Source organism: Copidosoma floridanum, unplaced genomic scaffold (assembly GCF_036245765.1).
Source record: "Copidosoma floridanum isolate Cflo_tuat_1 unplaced genomic scaffold, Cflo_Japanese_pri ptg000020l, whole genome shotgun sequence".
Lineage (NCBI taxonomy): Eukaryota > Metazoa > Arthropoda > Insecta > Hymenoptera > Encyrtidae > Copidosoma > Copidosoma floridanum.
Window position 1 is genome coordinate 1,323,218 of NW_028321897.1, and position 26,379 is coordinate 1,349,596.

Consider the following 26,379-nt stretch of genomic DNA (forward strand, 5'->3'; position numbering starts at 1 on the left):
GGATGTTTGGACGCGTGCTCGCGGCTTGACTCATAGATGGGCCTCGAAGAGCAATGGACCGGGAGTCTGGGCTTGCGCCGAGTGTAGACGTTTTTCGAGGGAGTCTCGTGGTTGTACCGTTATGGGATAATTTTTTTTTTTTTTTTAATTCATTCACGAAGCTAATTAAAATGTGGACAGTCGATGCTTACAGGCTCCAATGGGTGGAGGATTAGAAGCATCTGTTACCTTGTCTGATGATGATTTACCATAGGCATTGAAGTAGAACGTCGTTAATTTTCCAGTTTTAGCGTCGGAGGGATTTTTATACTTGGCGCTGTGTGCATCATTAGGTACGTGGTAGTTATGTTTTCTCGCAAACAGTCTGATTGTGTGTGTTGGGTATAGGTGCGTTGATCCTTTCACTGGTGTATGATCGCGCGAAGCTTTCCAGGTATATTTTGAACGTGCGAAATTTCTCCTGCTTTTATCGAGTTGTGGGGGGATTAAAGGATTGGCTTACGCGCGGTACCGCAAGTGGAATACCACAACACAGGAATTCCATTAAGTAATGATGGGATATTCTAGTATGCGGGTGAATCCGTGCCGAGGTTCAAACGTATACGCCTAGGCTTTATCAAAAAGGACCTTTTTGTTGTCGGAAACAGGCGAAAAACGTCTTTCAATCAATCGTTCTTGAGATTGTATTTGTACATGTTTTTTTTCCACATTTTAGGTCATACCGACATCGTGTTAAAGTTTAAAACTAGAGCACGGCATCGCATGATCCTTCAAGGTGCACTGCAGCCATGGTTTGGGTATTTGGGGCCGTACCAAGCGAGGGGCCCATTAGGGTTCTATGGATTATGAAAAATATTCTTTGTTGATTGTCATGATAACTGAATATCTAAATTACATATTCAAAATCAAGATTTTTATTGGCCTAAAAAGTGATAAAATATTGATAAAAAGAATAATAAAACTCGCCATTTTAATATGCGCAGACGCAGAAGACAATAAATCGCTCTTCTCTTAATTTTCATGAAATCTGAGTCGTTTATATATCATTCTCACAATTCTAAAAAATTACCATTAAAAAAGGTACAAATACAATTCTTATTTGTAGAGGTTTGTCATTTACTTTTGGAGTTATAGTCGCTTTAGTGATGAATCCCCTAAGATTGCGTGTTAAGTTGTTGAGTTTTTAGTAGCGATTTTCTGAAAAATAAAGTGGTTGACCCTAGTATTTTTTTTATCGTAAATGAATTAGGTACACTTCATTTACATAATTACGAAATTTCAAAGATTTTTACCATTCCAATCAAAATCACTCAAGCCACCTTAATCGATAATTGCCCAATAAAGAGTGCACTAAAAAGTCGTACAATCGTTCAAAGTCATCATATTTAAAATCAAAATTCTGTTAAAATGTAACACATAGTTAGGTGCTACTAGATACGTATTATTCACTAAGCAAAATCTCGTGAGGTACGATCCTAACTTATTAAAATTCAGGAGGTCTTATTGCATTAATTTCACATCAAATAATTAATCGTCCGTACCGCTATTTTGTTTCAATTTTTAAAGGTGCGACGATCCATCGATTAAACATAATTTTGATTCGAGATATCAGCTACTATGGCAGTATATCTAAAAGGGTTTACATGATTATACTCGTAGCAAATGTACCATTTCAATGAATAATTTTCAAAGGTCAGCAGCATTTTATACGTTTAAGTAAAGCTTGTATTGTGCACTGCAGATCTTCATATTTATAGGAATCCTATACGAACCGTTAAACTTGTACCTCAACTACAGCAGATTATGACTGGGATCCCCATTGCACAGCTTTCAAATCGTTACGGGCGATCGTAAATTCACACGCGCCTAAAGACAAAGACTCCTCGCGAAACTGCGAATCCAACCATCTCGTTAAACATCAACTTTTTTCCGCACCACTCGGGGGCGCTTGTTATTCAACTCGGCGCTACTTATCATCACCCATTAACTCGACCTAAACAATGGACAACTTCGGTAACACCGTGACATACCTTACACCTTTCCCTTCCCTCTTTTTCCGGCTGAATCGAAAGCCCATAGCAAACACGCATAAACGACGAAGACTCCAATGTTGATGTGCAGCTCTTTGAGACGGACATGCATATGCATTGTTGCTTGGCTTTACGATGTATTTAGTACAAGATCGAGAAGTTACAAAAAAATAAAATAAAATAAAAGAGTACACGCAGTTGAAAAAACTTTGTCTCTGCATGTATACGTCGCAAGATAGCGACCCACTGGCTTCTACACTTGCGCCCGAGAAAAAATAGAGAGGAGGGAGATAAGCACGATGCCGGTTAATGGAAACAGGTCTAGTTGGATCCTCCAGCGCGGGAATTCAAAGTGCGTCGAGCGAGAGACCCGGTCGGAGAAGGTACACGTGGGTGTACACGAGTCATACATCCAGCAAATGTTTGAAAGGGGAGAGTTGACGGAAGACCTCGCACGAACGATAATCTACACATGGATTACGGGAAGATTGGCCAATGCGAAGTTTACCGCGAGTGTCCTTTATGTATAGGCACGCGATGGATCGTTCGAAGTTGCACGGTGCGGTGAACCTGTAAGGCTTCGAAAGACTGGAATATTAAATGTTAACGCAACTGTACGGGTATGTTCCGCGGTAAGATTGATCTACGCGTATGCCCTGCATGTCGCGAATTCCAACGTGGGAGTCGGTGGTTCGACGGGTCGTGAGACACTCGCGTGGAGCCACAATATACACGTAGGTGTTGGATCCCGAAGACAGGAGAGTTTGATGGTCGTTTGTTGGGTACCGAGAGCGAAGTAAGAGTCTAGTAGAAACAGCCGTTACTAGGGCAGACCCCGCTAGATGTGTGCAAAGACCTCAAGGGGCATGCGTGGCATCCAATAAATTCCAATGTCATCGCGGTCCTTCCCTCGTCTTCCGGAAACTTCAATCGATTCCTTGTAAGTATCCGATAACTTATCTCGCAAGACCACCTCAACATTTGCGGTAAAAGTGACCAATTCACCCCGTACTCTTACCCGAGGGTACAAGGAAAGATTTAGTTTTGAAAACGAATGGTAACTTCCATACGGTGACAGAACCGAGTACAAGACAGAGTACATTGTATACGCGTGAGAGAGAAAGAAGGACACCGTGCCCCCTCCCGCCGCAGGCGGCGCCACCGCGGGGGAGAGAGAGCTCGCGGCGCGTCTCTCCCCTCGTCGGTCCTCTCTCCTTTTCGCCTCTAGGCCATTCCGGAGAGGCGCGCGCGCCAACGCGGTCAACTTCCTCGCGGTGCGTGCTTGTCTCCTCTATACACACTTACTCTCGCGTTACACGTATACACCTATAAAATCGACACGGGAGCGTCTCGCGCGTGTATCGGGGGCTTCCTGTGTACACACGGCCCGCGGCGCTATTGCACACCCGCCGAAATATACTCGGCTACACGTGGCTCGTGGCTCTTTCTCGTCTCCTCTCTCGCGGATTCTTCGGTGCGCGTCGCTCGGAATTGCCCCGAGGCCCCGACCGATTGTCAAGGCCGGCTCGCGCGATCGGAACTGCCCTTCTGACCCCAAAGGTCGTCGACGAGGCAAATCTCGACTCGCGAGTGTCTTTCTGGAAGGAAATACTTCGCTGAAGTGCAAAAGTGACCCGATTTTCGGCGCATCGTAGGATGCGACCTTTGTTTTCCCAACTAGAAGAGGTATTGGACAATCATCCAATTTGCAGACACGCCGATTTCAGTTGAATCGGTAAGGTGCCGTTTGATTCCTCGGGGACGTGTGCCGTACCTCGTAGCTTTGCGGGGAAAAATAAACAATGTTTTGATTGTCCGACGGCGCGAGCGGGTCTCCGGAGACCTCGACGCCTACCCAGACGGTGTTTCCGTGCCTACGATACCCCCCCGAGTCTTTGGAAATCAGATCTCTGGTGACCAAACAGCCACAGGTGTAGAGCCAACAATCAGGTCAACGTGCCATTGGTGGGCATAGATCCGATGGACGCCCACTGCGATCGATAACAGTGCGTACTTTGATAGGAACCGCGAACAACCGCGATGTCGTCGATTCTGCACTCGGGGGTCGATCGCGCAAAGCTGTCACCACTGGACGACATAAAGTCGGAGCTGATGGTCGTGGACGACATGCTGGAGGACCACAGGCTCGCCGGGAAGCGCAAACGGCAGGTCGACGCCGACGAGCTCGGCTCCCACAAGCACCTGTCCTCTCTGGCTGCGAACAACAACAATGACGTTGGCTTCGTCCTCGAGGACCACCATCGCGACGTCGAAGACGAGCTCGAAGACCCCGACGATGTGAGTACCCTCGTCGATTTTTTTCGGACCGGCGCGTACCGATCGTCTCGGGTTTGTCGACTGTTGGCTGGTAGTGTTTATTGAATCGCCAAAATCGTGTTACAGCAGTCGAAGGTAAAATTACGCAACACCCAGCAGTAAACTCCACGAGCGCACTTTCTTGTTTACGAAGCGTCGTGCGCGCGTGTATGCGGTTGTGCCGTGGAAGACAACCAACAGGTTTGCAGTGAGATATGTACACCCCCTCTCTGTCATTGTGCAGGACTCGCGACTCGGCCTTACGCGGATTTTCTCAAGCAGTTATCACTAGTCCCCCTTCCCTTCTTCCTTCGAGAGCCGCAATCGCTCGATTTTCGCTGTGTCCGCACGATCGGGGGATCGCCGACTCTCTCTTTTTCGCCCGCCCTTTTCTTTCGCAAGCCGTCCCGTTTACGGTCTCCGAATAATATTGATTTTTACGATCGCGGCTCTTGGACAACGACGATCCGCCAACAGCGAGACAATTGCACGTATATATATACTTACTTGTGCGTTTAAAACAACATATACGTCGGCCAAGCTCTCGTTTTTCGGGGGCCAGTTCTCGCCGCGTGACTCCATGACGAGCCAAATCTCCGTGCCTCCTGATGGCCCGTGTGAAGCAAATTGTTGCGCAACACCCGCGACGGGACAGAGCCACATTGTTTATTTGATCCAGAACCGATTTCATCTCTCAAGCACATTGTAGACCCGTGCCGCATTTACATTCCATCGGGCCCAAAGTCCCCCCGGTCCTCAGCGGCTTATCGCTGCGATGGGGTAAAAATCGATCCCCCGAGTGACTTCCGCGAGCTATTCAAATGCGGCCCATAGGGAATGATGATAATTTCGATCGCGAGTCGTTAGTTGGCGCTCGTATAGCCGGCGGGTTGAATGCACGCACGCGAACGAGAGCCAAAGAGAGAGAGAGAGAGCCGGATAAACAGAGAGAAGGAGAAATAATATGTGTGGGTAGGGGTTTCCCTACAATTAAGTTGCTCTCAAAGTGTGTTGTATATATATATACATGTCATTGTGGTGATGACCCACAGGTGGGCTACGCGTTTAACCGATACTGTGATTCACCTAATCGAGACGGCTTTCTTCCTCCTACAGTGGGCGTGACAATTTGTTTTTTCCTACTTCTTCCTTCCAAGCTCCGTTTATCGTATCAACGATTTGACACGTGTACCCGTGCGTCCAAACGCACTTTCCAATGTGCGCGACAAACTGGTCCTGTATACGTATAGAAATACCCGACAACCGTACGCAGGAGCACGGACAAGTGTATAGAGGGGCACTGGTGATATACAGTCACATCGTGCACCTGCACCCTTTCTCTTTCCAATCCCTGATACATCACATAATATATATGTATACATAATGATCATGCGCGTGTTCCCGAGACCTTAACATATACCTTTCCAATCTTCCAGCCGAGCGGGTCTGCCCATTGTGGAAACGGACTCTTTGGCGGAGAGAGTATACAGGGTTTTTGTTTCTCTCGGGAGTGAATCTTCTCGGCTTGGCCAAAAGGAGACCACGTGGGTATACGGCCGTGCGTGCACGGGATCATCGACGGCGAGGTCACGGAACGGGTTTCGGGAAAAATCGGCAGGTACCCGCGTGTGACATCCACCGGTCGTCGTCAGCTGTACGGCCCGCCCTCTCTACTACTGTTTCTACAACTCTTTCTCGCCCACCTACTTACGCCGATATATTATATTGTTCCTCTCGTCTGCTTCGCGCGTGTGTCTGTTGGTTGCAGACCAAAAGTGTGTAATATGCCCATCTCGCACGTGTGCATCGCTATTATCGGTATGGAAGAGGCCGGGACGACGCGCTCGTTTTGTGAAAGTTGGCGTGTTGGAAATAAAAGGGACTGGGGATGAAACGACGGGTGCTTGATAGACGCGTGCATCAATTGAACTCGTGCTTGATGTAATTTCTCACCATTTGTTTGTTGCGTTTGGGAGCGAAACATTTTTTTTTTTTTTTTTTTTTAGTAAAAAATATGAATTTACTTTACCAGCTGCGGGACTTAAAGGGCTTCGAATCGATAGAAATTTTTCGATCGCCCTCATATCCACTAGCGGAGTTTTTAGAGAATCGCAGTTTGCTTCGATACATCGTTCGACTCATAGAATCATCACGTTCATTTGGATAAAAGTTATAGGTAGATCGAAGAGTGTAGGAGACAAAATTTTGACACCGTAGTAAAAGACGTTTTATTGAGATGATTAAAATCAATAGGGCATATACGGCTGCAGTGTAAGATCTTTCAAGAAACTATACTCGTATGTTAGCGATACTAACAAATGGCCTCAAGATGATCTTATTTATACTTTTGAATGGAAACCGGCACTGTGGGCCACTGTATTTTTTCGTCACAAACACACACACACAATACTTTCTCGCACAGCTTGGTAGGTATTAAACTTAAAAAAAACTCCACGATCTTCACACACAGATGGGTACTTGTGATCCAGATTAACGTCATGTCTGATGAAATAACCTGACCAACGAGCTCATATTATTTTCCAATCGATCCCGCTAAAACTTCCAAGTTTGTAAACAAATACGTTTTCGATGTATTAACTACCGATTGAAACATCAGTTTAAACGCGCACTACGATTATCTAGCAGGTCGGCATGTATGTATATATCGATTCGGTATATTACATGTATGCTCAGTAAATTAAGAGCAAAAAACCGGCATCATTAAAATAATTCAATCTATATACTCATACATGGGTCGTGTTAGTATCCTTAATCGTCTTACGCACGTTTGGATTCCATTTTGTCTTTTTTTTAATTACAAAGCGATAAGACTATCCCGTAACGCACGGCAAAAAGTCTCTCTATACGAGTACACACACAAATGAAGTAGCACTGTTTTTCCTCGCGCCACTAAGCCCCTCTCATTACTTCATAAATCGTCGATGACAACGTACGCAGCATCAAGTATAACAAAGAGCGTAATGTATGTACACACACATATCGCACGTATACCCATCGCAAGAGAAACCTGCTCGATCAATTAATTTCTCGGGGACAGCCGTAGGTATGTATATACCCACATATTTATACCGTGCGTCTAATCCTAACGCGCGTCCTCTCTCTCTTTCTTTCTTTTCCTTGCCGGCGCGATTGTTTCTCAGCGCGGGCGCGCGCTCAATCGCGATTCAAACACACACTCACACATACGTGCCCCTCTTCTAAATACCTCCGCCGTATCGGTAGTCCAAGAGTGCTCTCGGGTTGACTTTCGATTGATACAGTCAAGCGCGCAATAATAATTCGGCCCACGCTCGGGTTCGTGTCACATATAATGACAGATCAGTGGTGTGTCTGCAATACTGGGTACATACCCGATGCATCGAGTATACAACTAACAGCAATAGATCATCTTAAAGGACGCACATCTCTTTTCTTTTTTTTTTTAACGTTTATTTAAAATACAATGTACAATGTACAATTTTACATTGTATGCGTCGTAGCGAATAATTTACTGCAATGAAAGATGTTCCAGCTCGCTATTTTTCTACTTTGCCGTGTATTTTGTGTTGGGCTGAGAGACGCGTGCGAGTCATGCCCGTCTGTACAGGGTTATTTTGCAATACCTGCGCTTCTTCCGTCTCTCATAAGTAGGTGTATACGAGTAGTAAATACAGGAGAAGGTGCGAATCGGGAGATAAGGGTGTCAATAGAGTGGAGCGAATATTACATGTTTTAAAAATGAAAATTTTCTTCATTTGTGTCAGTGAGGGAAGAGTAACGTATGCAATTTTAATTTAAGTACAAGTTTGCATTTGACGTGTTTCAATTGATACTTTTTCAACAGAATCTTTAGGAGTGGGATTAAGGAGCATATTTTAACAAGAACCAAATCGATAATTCGATTAATTCCATAAAGTTGGTGAAAGAATGAATGATTGGAACAAACGACGGGGTGTTTGACTCTAATATCATCTATTAGCCTAATTCAACAACATCCTTTACTCTAAATAATTTTTTAAACAACGTTCTAACATTGCTATCAATTGATTCACGTAACAATTCAACGATTTCATTCTTTCAATATTTTTTTGCGAGTAGACCAACCAATTTCTTTTTTCTTTTCATGTAATGAACTCTGCCATGGTAATAGAAAGTACTAATGGAACCCAAACATTTAGAAATGGTCTGACAGTAAAGGCAGAGTAAAAGAAAAAAAAAAAAAAAAAAAAAAAACACTAGGCAATAAAAAGCAAAAGGTGAGATCCATTTTAGATAGACAGCTAAAGGCGGGGAGATATACCCTAAGCTGTTTTTTCAATCAGAGTCCAAATATTGATCATCCAAGTGATTGAACGTGTACAGGTACACGAGTCGACGACCCAAGTACATCTCGTTTTCGCTTCGTATCTGAATTCTTCATCGGCCCCTTGTCTCAAGACCCACATATTGTACACATAAAATGTTTCACGAGCTATAGATTGCCATTCGCGTATCGATATGACTCGCGTTCGCAATATTTGGATTGCTGTGACCCCCCGTCAGGCAAAACTCGTTAAAAAATAACATTGGTCCGACCAAAAGCTTTGGAAGTGAAAAAAGAAAAAGTCAAGTCCATCGACTACACACTCCGTCCAACGATGATTTCTTTTCGGAAGGTGCGGAAAGGACTGTAGCTCTCGCTCTCGACGCGACTGCCAATGCCACGCGACGCGTGTGTGCGCAGTGCAGTTTTTTTATCATCGCGATCCATCATCAGCTACTTAGCTACGCGACTGTACCGCTATGTACATACTCCAAGAGATCCTTGAAACGTTTTCGATGCAAAATGGCACTATGACCATTTTCCTGGAGGTCCAAGTGCTTCCGATAGATTTGGGATTACCTTTGAAATATAAATCACGAATATATAAGTACAAGTTGTTCGAGAACACCGCGTTTACGATTGCAATAGTTACACCATAAGTACATACCAATAAATAATATACCAATGCGACGAAATTATACACGAGACGCGTAATTTAAAAGAGCGACTATCACGCCCATGCAAATAATATGTGAATGCAAGATTTTTACTCTAGATTTCGCGTATAGGTAAAAAAAGTAGCAAGCCACGGACAAAAAAAATGTTTACGGTCTCAGCGATCCAGAGTGTAAATGACTAGTTTGTAATTCAAACAGCTTCTTTAATTGCGAAAAACGATAAGATTAACCCGTTCCGAGTAATAATCAATCGACGGCCGGCGTCACCGTTAATGGGATAAGTGCAGTTCAGCATGAAAATGATTAATAATTTATGAGTAGCTTACACTCGCACTCATTTCCACTCCACGGCATACAAATGAGAAGTGGGTGACGCGTACCTTTCGTCAAAAATGTGCGCTCACTTGTTCATGAATGAAAACAAAGCGATGAGTCATTTTTTTTCGTCCACGTTTGGTACAATGATCCACTGTGAAAACAAGTTTGGAAGCTGCATGTCATCAGCCAAAATCTGCGCTCAAACCTAGGTTTTCAAGAAACGCGCGAGAGCCGATCGTATACTATTAACAACACCTATTGTACATTTTTTTTTTTTTTTTTTCAAGTACATATAAATAAAACAATCAAAAAAACAAAACGGGGACGAGAGAGAAAAGTCAACTCATGCCTGCGTAGCACAAACGACGCGCCCGTTCACTCGAATCGAAAGGACAAGAGAGAGAGTGCGCTAATGAGCTGCGGATGAAACGCCGCCTAAGTGGCCGGGTTCGTGGTGTACACACATACTACACATTTGCTCGGCAGCGAAAAGATTTCTTTTTCTTCGCCTCGCATATCTCCTGCACTTCCTGGCCGACTCTCCGCCGTCCGTCGTCGCCTCGTCGTTCCTTTCTCTCTATCTCTCTGTACTTGCCTACTATAGGCTGTACCACGACATGTACACAAAATAATATATGTGCGTGTATTTATAACGGATACACGCAGGGCTTTAGATTCGGATGTACATATATTATATACATATACGACGTATATACGTGTAAAACTATCAGGGTGGGCCGAACACTCTGCCATAACAGCGTATATACCTGCTGCGGACAAAAGTATCGCCTCCTCCATTTGCGTCACGGGTACAGCAGCGCGCCGGCCGGCATATGCTAATAGCGGCCGCGCAAAAACGCCGTAAAACTTTACTGTATACGAGCCGGCCAATGCGGCGACACGCTGTACGTATGTGACTGCATACACCCATACATTTATTATCAGGCATGTACGTGTGTAGGCAACGAGCAAATTTCACCTCCATCTCGCCTCTTCTTTCGTCCTTCCCTCTCGTTGGCTTTCATTACTTTCGGGTTTTGTCTGGTCTTGTAGTTTTTCGGGCTTGACGTAACCTATAATTTTCCGTACGGTGTACGTAATGGTTTGTTACTTTTCGAGCGCAACATCAACATTTTAGTTGAAACAACGATTTGGGGATACGCTCGAACGATAGTTGCGTAACGACTTCATCGCGGGAGTTGGAGCAGGAGAAAAATGTTGTTTTCGTACAAGCGGGCTTTCATGTTGTGTTTTAGTTTGAAAAAAATGGTTTTTCGTAATAAGTATGTAATGACTCTTTCTTTCGTTGTATTAATCAACATTTTTCAGTTTTTGTTCCGACGTACTTACGCATGAAAAACAAAAAAAAAATTGCAATGGAGGATAATTCTTTTTTCTAAAAAAATTTGTCGTTAATTGTCATTCACAATAAAATGTGGAAAAAATTTCTTTTACACTTTAGACATCACAGTTTATTGATAAACCAAATATTTAAATACTTATTCTAATACTTTTGCCATGGTTTTGTTTCAATTACTTTTTCTTTAATATTTTAATACACTGTTTTAGCTGAAAGAATTTCGTTACATCCTATGTTGTGAATATAAGTTTAAAAATTTTTTTTACCTCACATAATGCATCACATTTTTGTTAAGTAATTGAAAAAGTATTTTGAAACTATCCAGACCTGTACATCGATCAGGTTTCCAATTAACTAAGTACTAGTCACTATGTGACAATAGCAATAAAATAGAGTTTTAATCTTCTAATACTTCGAAGGGCTACGAGGGCATACTACTGTCACTGCGCCCATTGGAGTTCGCCTAGTAGGTAATTATCGCGTGACGGATGGACACGAAAACTCCCAAGAAGCGCAAGTACGTGCAGGTTTCAAGAGTGACGTCAAAACAAGGACGCCCGAAAAATACCCCGCGAACGCAAAATAAGGACATAAAATCACGCACGGAAGAAGGCCCATTTCTGCAGAAAACGGGTGGGGCCCCGCGAAAAAACTCCCGAAAACGCGGAGAAATCAGAAGAAAGGCGCCACCACACGGGAACACATATATCGGCATGCAGTGCAACCGCGGTGCGGTCAAGCGACAGAAGTGCGAGCGCGCTAATAAGTGCCGGGGCGAGGGTAGGACGACGCGGAACCGCAAGAGCCGGCTCGAGCGTAATTGGCCTGAATCAATTTTAAGCGAAGGAAAAAAATGAAATAAAACACGCTGGGGGCTAAAAAAACTGGCCCAACTCCCTTGGATGGTCGGGACGCTGGTTTTTCTGTACTCCAGCTTTCGTTATCTGCAGTTCTCTGCCCTTTTGTAGACTCTCGGCTGAGCTCGCCTGGTTTTTTCATTCACCTAATCTGATTGTGAAACTGTTTTTTCGCTACTTCATCTTTTTTTTCGGGCACTGACTAGTTGCTTTGCATAAATGGTTTCGAGCCGCATTTTTGTCACAGAAATGAGTGCCCGCGCGATCGGGTGGCGATTAGAAACTAGCTTTTCAAACGGCCTCACTGCCCACCAACGTGTATAATAATGGCCCGTCGGTCTCTTTGTCATACCTTAATGTAGTTTCTACGGTAAGACGAGGACGCAACTTTGTCCAGGATCGGAATATTTTTTGTTTGGTCACAAAAAATTTTAACCTAAAAGTGCAATCTTTAATATCTTTCTACAATAAAAGTTGATTTAAAATTTTTGAAAACTAAAAATTGACCAATTCCACATTGTTCCTTAACATTCCTTCAGTACGTAAATTAACTTTCAAATCTTCAAGTGCAACAAGAAACAATAATCAAACTATTCAGAGGAACGGCTTCTCGTCACGTACCCGAAATAGCGTGTAGCTTTTGTCATAGGTATTTGTATTTTCTTACGATCGATTAAAAGTTTTTTTTTTTATTTTTTTAATGTATGTCTTTTTCCCCTCTATAAGCTGGAATATTGCTCATAAATATGGTAAATCACATTTAAAAATGTGCCCTTTACCTATATCTTACATTCTGTCAAATCCTAAGCTTTGAAGTACTGTATCTCAACTACGCGGTTGAAAAATATAAAAAAATTTAGACGTACTCATAGCAACCACATTAGAAACAACTCATGAATTTTTTACAATATTACTGAATCAAATGTTTAAGCATAGAAATCACCTTAAAGGAATTACCTCACTTTCACGGTAATGAGTTTTTTTCATCCATATTCTTATAGCTATGAATTGGACGAGTAAGTGCGCGTGATAACGATCGAAACTTTCGTTTTTTATCGTCAAGGTAAGAGATAAACTTATTTAGTGCCGGAAATAAGTTACACGGTTTGTTGCAACTATTGTTATTTTCTTTTTCAAGGAAATGTGTTTCGTGTAGTTCCAAGTGCTGGAAATTTATATTTATCCTCTATACATTCACGTTTAATAACAATACCTCCAGTCAAGTCGCACGGCACTGTTACGAATATACACATAGAAAATTTTTCGAATACAGCTAACTTGAAATCGCTTGAAATGATTCAGCCGTATAACCGTCGAGCCATTAAGGGTCCCTTACATATCGACTAGACAGCTGCAAGGAAGCAAAAAATCTTAAGCATATTTTTTTTATGATAGACGCAGCGGTTATACGTACTTTTCTGCAATTTCGTGAAACCCATTTTGTTGTTTTTATTGCTGATATACTTTTCCCACCAACAAGGACAAATAAATGGTATTTTCCTAAACCAATTATTTTGTTGGGATCAAAGCATGAAATACATACATGCACATGTATCAAAGGGTACCAACAAAAAAAAGAGTACCGCGTGTGCCCGCAAACAATAATTTTGCCAGTTTTACAATCGATCAACCGCGAAAATGGTACTCCCCGTACGTCGAACGGTATCGCATATCCGGAGACGGTAAATAATTAAAAACAATTTAATACCCGCTTGCGAGGGCATACATCGGCAAAAAGTCAAATTAATCAGGGATGATCGACGCCGTGGAGTCCAGGGCACAAAAAGCGCGAATCAAAAGCGACCCACTGCTCGGCTGCAGCTGCGCGTCTCTCACGATGTTCACGTCGAACAACCGGCAATTACGTGTGTACATACACGGCACATACGCCAGAGCATCTTCCACAGCCCGGCCCCCGTATATATACAATATATTTACCGTTCGCGGGTTATAATAGTCCCCTGCCCACTTAGTCCCGCTCGAGTATATTATAATATACCCTCGTACTTGCGTAATCTCTCGGTAATGCAAGCGACGCGGCTTCCATTAAGTCGTTCCCGGCGCGTATATGTAATTTATCGCAGGTCCTTTGCTCCGCGGGTGCCGTGCAGGCTCGAAATGCGTGGGTGCGAAACAAACTGGAGAGAAGCGAAGGACGAGGAGAAATTGGTGATGGCCCTCTCTCAGTCAAAATTAGGATCCGTTGTCGATTGAACTGTCACGGTGATAATGCCTTATTTCGCTTGTACTGCGTTGGTCATTAATTCTTCTCGTAAAATTTATATTGGTTTCTCGAGTCAATCTGCAATGCCAAGTATACTCGGCTTCACGCACCATTAATCATGTGTAACATTACATCACGAGCCATGAATTTTCACAAACAATCGCATAATATCCTTCAAACGTATATATCTGTATCGAGGATCTCTTTCTTTTGTGTTGCAGGTGAGTTGCTTTCGTATATGCATGATCCCTTCGCTTAACAAACTTCTCGACCACGGTGCACGTGAGTCCATAAATTACGACGACTCGCCCGTGTGTGCACGTGGCTGTATATGTGTACAACGTGATTATTGCAAATTTCTTCCTTTCTAGAGCAGCAGCTCGACGCTGTTTCTATAAATTTACTGCTCCATTGGAGTGCACTTGCCACGGATAAAGAGGGACACAAAGAAAGCGATTCGCAGCGATGTAGGGAGCGTCCAAGTAAAACGAGTAAACCGTGAATGGACATTTTTTTACCAGCTATTTGAGAACAATTTTTTTCTTCACATTTCCCTTTAATAAGAGAGCGGAGTCAAGTGTACATACTCAAGTACCACCTGAAGTATGGTCGAGCAAAAAGAGAATTGCGAGGCACCCGTGTGCGCGGGATAGCCCGAGAAACAGTAAAAGTTTTATCGCGTAATGCACCGAAGTTAAGAGAAGGAAAATGAGGGACCGGCAAACTTTCACGTTCTTTTAAAAACCCCGATGCTCGCACGCGGTTTCGGCCGGTTGAGAGACCCTATACAGTTACTGCGTCAAAAAATGTAATGAGCACGTGAATATTACTTATATCACGTAATATCAAGGCGTCTCCTTTGCAGGCTGCCAACACCACTCGGGTTCCAAGTTTTTGAGTTTTTACGCTGGTAGGATAACTGCAATTAAAGAGGAGGTATGGCGTGATGAGACTTTTGAGATGGATGCTCGAACTGTTGAGCAAAACGAAAAAATGTTTTCAAAAATACTTTCTATTTTGACCTACTCAGTTTTCAATGTCAAGTGTTTTCACAATTACATCCACAATCGACCTTCTACCACGTGAGGTATGTGTATACGTATCAAAAAATCTGACATTCAAAGCTCATTGGGTCAAAATAGAAAGTATCAGAGGAAAATCTTTTATGAATCATTAAAGTGTGATTTTAAAGGAATACCTCAAACTTTTGTAGCGGGTCAAAAAATTGCTTTTAAAATATGCAACATACCTACGGGTTTTTTTTTAAATTTAAGGAATTTTTTACTCAATACTACGATGTTTTGGTACGTACATCCTCATTGATTATTAATATATTGTTTTTCATGCTGTGACAAGGAATAAGGACAAAATTTTTTTAGAAGTAAAAAACGAAACTTTTAAATTTGTTTTCAAAAATTGTGAGTACGGTTTAATTGCGTAATTTTGAATTTAAAATTGGGAAATGAAAAAACGTAAAAAAAAGCTAGGTGGAGCTATGGATACCTAAAGGCTACGGGAGCCCTACTTGTAACCGAGTTATACAGTTATATTTTCTGTACCATTGGCAAATTTTATAGCTTTGATACAGTTTCGTGCTTTTGATGATTCAAAAAAGCATACGTGATCTGCTTGGCAAATTAAAAAACTGTCGTTATGTTTCGGTTAGGTTCAGGAAACTGTATACATGATATGTGGCTTATCTCATGTACGAGAACTGAAATTGTGAAGGCAACATTTTTTATCGAAAAATATTGTTTTTAAATAATTTCTTTAATTTCGGGTTGTAAGAATTATTTCGAAAAATTAAAATGCTGAATAACTGTAGGTCTCAAAAACATACTACCATAGAGATTCCAAGGAAAGGTATCTTTATGATCAAATCTTTATTCATTTGCATGAGTTGCTAGATTCTGTAAGCATAGCGTGTTACGCGAGTAAGAAAGTGAGATCAATAAGCTTTTCGGACCATTAAACAGCTAATTAGAAAATTGTACCTCCAATTTGATGTATATCGAAGCATCAGTAGAAAAACTGATAGCTATCCGTTTTTTTACATGGAATAGCCAAAACTACTGTATTTATTTTTTGAATAAATGTTTTTTGAAATTTTAAATGCAAATCTAATTTTAAAAAAGGTTAAGTTGTATTACATCAAGATCTTTTTTTAGAGGCCAACAATGTTAACTTTAAACCTCAATTGTGAAAAACAGACTTTTTTTTAATGTTCTTTTTGTTGTCGCACATGTTGTTTAAATTAAACAAAAAACAATAGGATAGGATGGTTTGACATTGAATAGACTTAAAAAATTGGACCTTTGATTTTGACAAAAAGTTTGGTTTTCACTATCATCTGCTTCTGTTAACATCATTATTTCCGTTAATATTTTTTTTCACGCCACTTGTGCCCCACCCTTATGCTACTCGGTGGTACACTAGTAACGTGCTTGCAGCATTTTAAAGAACTTTTACTTGCAGTGTTATCAGTTAAAATATGTCGTGTGAGTAAAGCCTTAGAGTGACGAAGGAATGAAAGTAGTGGTGAAAAAAAGGGTTTTGATACTGCCGTGCTTCTGAAGTTCATTAATGCAAATATTTGTTCCGATACTGTTTGGGTGGACAAAAGTATTCGCTAAAAAGTAAAGACTCCAAGTTAAAAAATTATAATTTGCAAGCAACAATTTTTTAAATTCAATTTTCATCATCTAAACAATTGTTTGGATCCGAGAAATTTTCATCCCGATTGTTGTCATTATTTTTTGAATGCGCTGCATTTCATGATGTAGTAATCGATGAACAACAATCACTGTTTTCACAAAAAATCGGTTCTTGTCTCAGCAACATTTTTAGTCGATTTTCTTCTTCAAATCAACGAGTAACCACCATTTTTTCCGAACATCACTAAATGTCAAAGTGTGCACGTACTAAAGAGTAAAATGGTTAGTCTTAATATTAATGTTCTTCTCCGGAAAAAAAGCACAAGCTGTTCCTTTGGATCAGTCACGCCTAAAAATCGTCATTGGGTTTCACAATAACGTTGCACGCTGTTTTATTCAAGTACATGTACGTGCCACTCGAAACCCATAAATCTCATCCAAGAAAGGCTCGTCCCTCGTATAATCAATCCCTACACATTGTCACCTCGTTCGAAAGCTCTACTCTAATGTCCCCGCAATTGTACAAACAACTGCAAACTACAAAGTGCCATCAATCACTTCTTGATGCAAGCGTCTCAAGAATAAACCAAAAGGCAAAAAAATCCACCCTGCCCCATCGAAACAATAAAAGACCCCCTCGTTCCGTGGTTGCACACTGTACAACGCTGTGCTCGATGTTTTTCCACATTTACTCCCAAATTAACTCACGAAACGCGACCTGGACAAACAGGTCCCTCTCGCGCTCGTTCCCCGCTATAACTGTTTTTCTCCATCCCCCCCTCCTCTCGAGAGAGGGCCACAGGTGCAAAGCACGTCCCCTCATCCCTCGAGGGCAGCTCCTCCTCCAGGCCTCGATTTTTTTCGATTCTCGTGGAGACGCGACAAGTACCGTCCCTCGGCCTATACCCTCGGGCCAATGGCTCTCTGCTCTGCGTACACATATACATATGTATTAATCATGTAATATGCGTTGGTACACCTACGAGGTGTCACCGTGGTGAAGCTCCAATTTGCCTCTTTACTCGTCTCCACTGCCAGAGGAGGTTGTGATTACCGTGGGACTGTATACACAGACAGTGCCTTGGAGCGGAGGATGATCTCAATGGCGACGAGCGAAAATGGGTGAATGAGATTCCATCGAGGCGCGTCGAGGCATTCGTGATCTTTATCACCCGATACATGTTTTACATACATTTTTTTCTTCTCGCCACATGGGCTACGTAGATATAAAATGCGTGGATCGTTCGCGTTGACGCTCGGCTGCTTTGAAAGTCTAATCGTGGCTCATCCTCGATGGATTATTAAAACAATTAGGTCTCGCGCTTCGATGTGCGCTTGCGGCTGATATTGTCCGCGGTGAAGGGGCTGGCTGTGAGGTCTGCTGTCGAATGAAAAAACCCCGAGGTAATGAGAATCGTTTGCTTTGGAGCTGAGACCTGTTCATCGAAAGTGTAAGTGCAGCCTATCACGAAACGGGAGTGGATGCTGATGGTCAAAGTCATTTGGCTGGACGGGGCACGATCCGATTGACTAATTGTATCGATCTTCCTCGACTTCCTTCCTGGCTCGGGCATGAAATACCACGAACCCTCACTTATTTTTATAACCATTGTTGTTTTTCACTTTTCCACCTCGTAGTAATAATGGTATATCCTCATCGAAAGTGTATACTTACGCGCGATAGCCACTCGCACTAAAGACGTGTAGTGATAGTACACTACTCGCAACCAAAAGGAACAAGGATAATACAATACAGGTAGGTACAAAGACTCTACAACTCTCTCTCTCTCTCTCTCTCTCTCTCTCTCTTCTGTAGTTACTGCATCATAGCTCTATTTTTCTCCACTAAATACCTACAGGTATGAGCAAAAGAGTAAATTGGCGACCATATGACTGACTGCAGCCGGTAGGTCTATAACGCGTACACGTACCTCTACATTAGCATAACACGACGCACCTAATTGATACCACTGTGATGTCTAAAGCACATACTTCGGGGATGGGGTGAGCTCTGCTACACGCGAGCCATTAGAGGAACGATTAAAACTCATCCAAGCGTATATACCTACAGAACGGGCAAGTTGCTGTTTGATTTCCGCTCCAAAGGAGACTACCTACACGGGAAAGAGGAAAAGAAAAACCAATGTTGGCGGCTGATGTAATTGCGATCGAGTCGCTGCAGAGTCCAGCTCCATGGGTGTGGATGTTGCTTGTTGTATATGTATGCGAGTTGGCTTATTAATGTTGCAATGATAGAGGCGGATTGATTTTCACTGACACTGGCATTTTTTTTTGACAAACCAACTATAAACGTCACAAAAGTCGCGCTGTTGCGTCTGACTGTACGTACGAGCCTTGGGTTTCTTACCGCGGGAAATCAAGTGAAAACAGAGAGAGGCGCCAAACCAGCAGCGCTAAAAGCATCGAGCAAACAAAACGTAGCCGATAATGGGAACCCCACGGTGTCATTCTCGAACGGCGTGCATCGAGGAAGTGTAAAATTTCCCGTGTGCCACGGCAGATGATGGGTATACAACTGTGACATCGTCCGTATAGGCACACAAGTGCGAGTCATCGCGGGGTCGTAAAAGCATGGGGTACCCGCGAGGCGGTGATGCTTGATAGTTTGAATGTTCGACTGATGATGTGCCGAGTGACTTTTCTTGTCCGCTGTTTTCATACGTTACGAGGTGTGGATCTGCGGGTGATGCACGCGAGGAATATCTACGCGAGTACGCTTTTTGTCCATGAAACATTTATTAGCGTTATTCAATGATATATTCATGCCACTTTGGTCTTTTTATCGCAGTTATGACAAGTGTCCGTTTTATTGCCCGCGAGTGATTTGGTGTACAGTTGCGGTTTAACACGCGTGAAAGCAACGACATCTGCGACTCATTCGTGTCGCTTGTTCGAGAAATTTCACTCAACTGTTAGCTTATTATTTTACCAATATTGCAACTCTTGTGAAACGTATGCTTATTTTTTACCGGACAAATTTAATACAACATAATACACCAACAATGCATTTCTTTCAGCAATTTTTATTAATTTGTTGGTAAAAAAGTATAAAAAGAAATTGCTGAGTTTTCGATATAGGTGTTAGACTTTTACGTGTGAGGTGCATGACTGATACGTTTATCACTTGAGCAAAAACTTTGACTATAAAACGCATACAAAAGTTAGGTGCTGCGGTAATGTAGATTTTTAGAAATTGAAAAAAAAAATATAAAAGACTGTTTTGATGCTAGCGTTTACATGCAGAGTACGAAACAATTGTTTTTTGAAGAAATTACGCAAATTGCAAATTACCAAATTGCCAAGCTGTAGCAAATAAGTAGTTATTTTCTTTAAGGTATAATGATTAAGGGGGCTTGGATTTTTTTTTTCTTCAATTGCAACCCATTTAATGTTCTGTTTGGTACGTAAACAAAGGTATTTACTAAAATCGAGCTCAATGAAACGAGAAGTCAATCAATTGGGTCAGTTGTCATACTTTATTGCGTATATACATATTCTTAAAATCATTGTGCATGTACCACTCGTGGAACAATAGTCACCCGCATCAATTCTCAGTTACATGGTCTGCAGTCCCAGCACAAGTACCAAAAGCAACAACAACCAGCACCGCGAGCTCAAACTCGGCCGTCGGGTCGCGCATCCCTTGTAAATAAATTATCGGCCCATGAATAAACCCACGAGAGAGAAAAAGACCCTCACGCACACCCGGTACCCTCGCACATCCTCCACACATACGACCGATCGATGATGCCGGTCCCCCACTGCAACATCGTCCCGTTAACTCTCCTCGTATACACTATATATGTACACAGCCTCTCTTCGTCTCTGATTGCGTCGCCCCCCCCCCCCACACACACACACACAGTCTTCTCTTTGCACGCCAGCGACTTGTAACTACGAAATGTGTACTTGTAGCGCGTCCTTTTGTTGCCTTCCCTTACTTACCCCTCCCCCCCTAACCCCTCTTTCAATCTGCCGCGTTTTTTCGCATTCCTCCTCGCTCGCCCTCATTGTTGCCTTTTCTTTTGCTTCGTGCGATTCCGAGTGAAATAATAAATTACCAAACAGCCTCCTCCGGCGCGTTTGTTATTGTTTAACTTACTCCATGGTAAGTATAGTATAGGTTTCGTGTAGGACTGTGTGGGGAAAATCGTAACACTCGCTCTTTATATGAGGACCGGGCATTTACCGTTTTAAGTAGTTGGTTCGCGTTGATAGTTACGCCGCAGTTTGCGAAAAGGGATCTCGGCATTTTTGTGACATTGATGTTAGTTTTCTGTTACAAGTGGTTGGGGACAAAAGTGACAGATGATTTTTTCCTTCTACAATTACACTTGATCACAATTCCTTTATGGATTTTAAAACTTTTTATGAAAAAATCCTTTTACTCTTGAATAGAGTGCATTCTTTGTGCTTTGTACAGTATACCTAAAGAAAAATTTTTTCTTAATAGCTAAGTGCGATACGTTTTGGATATTACGATTTACTGTGAAATAGAAGTTGAAACCAAACATTTCTCGTGTATTTCCTGTGTATAAGGATGGTTGGGGACCCATCAGCCAGAAAGTGTCAGAAAAAAGCTTGCACTTGTGGGGGGGGGGATACAGAGTAGCAATGGCGACATTTAGAGAGAGAGAGAGAGAGAGAGAGAGAGAGAGAGAGAGAGAGCCAGCCAGCCCAAGGACCCATCAGTCAAAACGCGTTCACTCCCATATTTGCTGTCTAAAAAAAAAATAATAAAAAAAATAAATAAATAAAAAAAAGCCAAATCGACAAATCGAGGGGAATTTGATCAAATCGAATGCAATAAGAATTTTTCAAACCGATCTCCTTTAAATAAATGGGAGCACTTTTTTGTTCGAATACACACGACTCTCATACCCATCGAAGCCCAGGCGCCACAATCAGATAACCAATAGGAAATTGGTGGCAAATCTGAATATTAAAAGTAAAAAGAACACATATAAACAACTATACAAGTCGGATAAACATTTTTTTATGACTTATGATAATACAAGCCGTAGAATGATAATATATTATCAATGTATTGTGAAGTAAGGCTGGTTTTAGAGCCAACACAACAATATATGAATTGCTTTGACTTTTTTTTACAAGTCAATTTTTTAGGTACAAGTATCACTTAAAAATCTCTTGGATTCCAGAATTTTCTTAATATTCTATTTTTTACGTTGTTACTAACGCGTAGCTGTATAAGATTGTATGATCTTAAAAAACTTATGTAATTTAAGAGAAATACAAGAGATTATTTTAAACACATCAGTAAAACAGATTGTTATTATTGCGTGCATCCTTCCTCCTTTCCTCAACGTCAATTTTCTGCCTCTTCATAAATTTTTACTTTTCGAAAATGCCTTGATACACATCCAAATGTACCAAGTAACTTCTTTTCAATAAGCTGATTCAAGTAAAAAACAAATAATTTTAAAATGACTATGAATATACAACCTTAATTTTTTTTAACGTATTACAAAATTTCTGACAACAGAAAGTTTACAAGGTTTTTCAACAGAGCATTTTTGAACATTAACGTTTCACTGATTATTTTTTTAAAACGAGATATAGCTTCTCGATAGCAATTAAAACTCAATTGCATACAGCTACATAAATTGACGCTTTTCTCACAAATACGAGTATTCCAAGTAGCCGTATAGTTGAACAAATTAAAATTCGAGGAACTAAACCAAGCTGTGAGAATAGCAATCGACAAACCTGAACAAATGAGCTTTCCAACTTTCCATGTACTCTGGCGGGCGATATATTTATGATCCCCTTAACAATCGACTGTCACTGTACATGAGCAAAATAATAAATGAAATGACACTATTATTTCTTGGTCGCAAATGTCTTTCCGGGCAGAGTATGAAAGTATGCACCAATATTTCAATCACAATTAAATGTACACATTAAGTTTGTACAAAGTATACATGCATGCAGTAATAATTTTTTTTTTACAACCTTTTTATAGGAGAAATTTGTTTTTATCTCTCTTTGCTGCATAACTCAAATTGCAAGATAACATAGGTGATAATTTCTGAATCCTTGCATTAACAATTTTCTCCATACAAGGAGCTGTAGTATAATACAAACACAACTTTTTGGAAACTTGTCTTTCTGTTGCCAACTGGTCCGGTCAACTCGTGATTACAACGTACGGTGTACAATATTGGTATTGTCCGACAAACAATGGAATCCAGCGATAAGATCGTCTGTGATTAAGTGTTTTTGTAGAACCGTAATTAAGATAGTATAGGCTTTCCCAATCGCACGAAGGTGTAGAATAATGAGAAAACGATTGGTAACAACTAACCTCAGGCTTTCTTAGTAGGTAATTATTTAATTTCTTCATTTAGTTTTTAAATAATTAAAACAGCCATGCCCGTTTACTGAAAACTCGATCTTATTGGAGTACAAAGATCGTCTCAATTTTGGGCTTGTCCCATTTTGAAAGTCTCTGCCAGTAGCGCGAGGCGAGTGTCAGTGAAAAATGGGGGGGAAAGCGGGCCTTGTAGGTATATCGGCTACCACGAAAGCCAGCAGTAGCTTCGATGCACTAGCTTTATGAACTATCGTATTAATTTCTTGAGTGGTTTCAAAAAAATAAAAAATTAAATTTAAAAAAAAGTAGAAAAAGTAGAAAAACAATCAGACAAAAGCTGGTAGCTTCGACTTCTCCAGGAGTGGCATGAAAAAGTGTCGAAACACAACTACGCCATAATTAAACTGTACACTCGCATTGTTTTTCCGTTATCATGCTCACCTACCGCATTTATGGTAGGCTGAGATAAAGTAGAAAATGGGGAAAGGGCTTCTCGAAACTCTCTGAACGGCCCATTATTCGTGAGTGCGTGCGTATCTACATCCATTATTGAAAGATAATTATGCTTGGTGCAATTAGCCAGTTAGCCAGCCTGGTCTACATTGCGTTAGATGCTTAACGAGGTGAGTCGTTATCGCAGTACGCCCAACTCAGCGTAGCAACAGTAGCTACAATAACAGGCGACCAGTGGAGTGAGACAATTAGTATCGCTTACGACGTCCTCAGCTGTTATATTGCAGTAAAGTTTCGGCACCGATACTTGAAAGAACTGTTCTCTCTTGAACTCACGGTTTTCATTAGTTGTTTCTGTCTACTGTTGAAGTCTGTGTGAACAAATCTACCAGTATGTCTTATAAAGTGACTGAAGTGCTTAGCGAGGACAGTGCCCTCATAAAAATTATCCGAGGCAAGCCCCAATCCCGGCACCGACAACAGCAGCCGCACTGCCCGCGTAACTCCCATTATAAGAACGTAATGGGTGGCGGTCTTTTAATTTCACCTTCGTATAAGATAAAAGTCCTTGACTTTTATCACTACGACGGAAAATTCAAGCAGAATGAGCGTGCAACCACACGAAAGTTCGACATACACCGGCACCAATTAAAAACATGGCTTGAAAATGAGGAGACTTTACGCGAGTCTTATCTCTATGGAAGACGTTCAGCCTCAAGCGAAGGTGTTGCTACATCATCAGCTTCTTCGTCGCAGGACCAGCCTTCGCTTGTCCACCTGTACCATCCGCAGTCAAGCGAACCGACTCCAGCTTCATCAGCGTTAAGTGTAGAATTTTCCAGACTGCAGATAAAGTCCGAAACTCCTCCATCAGCGTCGCCCTCTTTCTGCTCTTCCTCCTCGCTGACACTCCCATCCGAAGACGAGCCCTACGCCACTACCAGTCCGATCCCCTCCAAAGCCACGCAAGCCCTGATCCCAGTCCCCAGATCCCACAAAACGCAAATGCAGATGAAGCGTGGACGTTCGGACGAAGAGGACGGTTATGAGGAGAATTTTCTTATCCATATCAAGCGGATCCGCAGAGACAGCTGCAGGACGACCCCTAACCATGTAGACTATGTACCAGAGGATTCTCTGCCGCTGAGTGCAGACAGTTGCAGTATTTTGCCCGACAGCCAAGTGGAGAAAAATCCGTGCGAAGACACCAAGAACTCCGATCTTGCGTGTTCGAAGCCAAGTTTCAAAATAAAAGTACTGAACACAAAGGAAATAAACCATAAGTTTGATAAAAAACGAACAAAGGCCCGCAAGGTCGGCATCAACCAACACAAATTGAAAAAATGGATGATGCAGGAGGAGGAGCTGATGAAGCTTGTTAATGTAACGAACTTCAACAATTTTCAACGCTCAGGACCGGTCCCGGAGACCAAAGAGTCGGCTGGAGACTCACTCTCGGAGGATACCGAAACCACCGAAGCTTCCATGCTGACGCCACCCAACAGCAGCTCATCCTCCTGCTGTCCTAATGTGCCTGAGCCGTACTATAGCTCACCACCCACACTGCCGTCCTGGTATTTACCACCAGCAGAAGACAACGCACTGTGCCAGGTAAAGCTGAAGAAAGACTCGTAGTCTCACCATGATTTAGATTTAATATCTCCTGTCGTAAGTTTGTTTTAAATTTTATCTTTGCACTTTAGAGTTCGGTTCTTTTTTTAAAAACTAAATTGTTCTTATCTGTAAATAAATTTGTTTAAGCGTTTACTCTTAAGTAGCAATGACTTTTTTCTAAACTCAATTTTAACACCAATACGCGTTGCTAACTCATTAATTGTATTATATATGGCACAACGGCACTATTATTGCTTCATATTAATTAGATAAAGTATGTCGTATCTTGTAAGAAAGTTTTATTTAACTCATTAATGGTATTATATATGGCACAACGGCACTATTAATGCTTCATATTAATTATATAAAGTATGTCGTATCTTGTAAGAAAGGTTTATTTTAAATATCATTTTCACTTATTTTTTCCTCACAAATTTCTCCTCACCTTTTTCTATCCGCTCAATCCTTTGTTGAAAAATATATTAACTCTTTTCTTTCTTTTATATGATATTTTTAATGCATCTTACATGAGGTACGAGATATTTTACGTAATGGATATTGAGGAAAAAAGTGCCCTCGTGCCTTATACTATATGTGTCTTATGTGTATATATACATACGTGTGTGTAAAAATAAATAAAATTAAAAAAATTAGTGAATAAACGTACTAGCGTAATGAAATAAGATAAAAATATTCTTTATTAGTTTACGATGTATTTGCGTGCCTGCGAAATTTTTAGAGTATGTTTTAATCATAATAAGTAAATAAATATTATCAAATATATGTAAAAAAAACGTATATTATAATTTCATCGATTATGAAAATCGCCCATTTCTCTACTCTCACAATCAAAAACATATATTGTATTAATTATTTTAATGAACTGTATGAGAAATACTAATTACTGACATGCAATGAGGTTGCTTTATATGTAAGAGACTACTAATAAATAGAGTTAAAGTTATTTGTATTATATTCGTTATTATTTAAGATAGGTCCCTAAGAATATCATTAAATTAAGTAGGTTAAGTAACGTAAAATATGTTATTTTAGTTTCTAAGTAAGAGACTCTTGACAAAATTCTAAAACGTTTAGATATAGTTTATAGTTGTGCAAGACCCTGTTAAAACATTTATGCAGTATGAAATATAGTAATATATTATCTTTAAAATAATTCAAGTCAGAACTTATTTTCTACCCTTTTCATGTTTAATC

The 26,379-nt window shown here is 41.3% G+C and overlaps 1 protein-coding gene across 2 annotated transcripts in view; it reads left to right on the top strand.

Moving 5' to 3' along the window:
* Positions 1-3,282: 3,282 nt before the first annotated feature.
* TfAP-2 (transcription factor AP-2) overlaps positions 3,283-26,379 on the top strand; it is a 96,048-nt gene continuing 72,951 nt past the window's right edge. For both annotated transcript variants that reach the window (XM_089593860.1, XM_089593861.1), the window contains exon 1: positions 3,283-4,328. In XM_089593860.1, the coding sequence (XP_089449986.1) occupies positions 4,071-4,328 (258 nt within the window). In that variant the 5' untranslated portion in view covers positions 3,283-4,070. The remainder of the gene's footprint in view (positions 4,329-26,379) is intronic.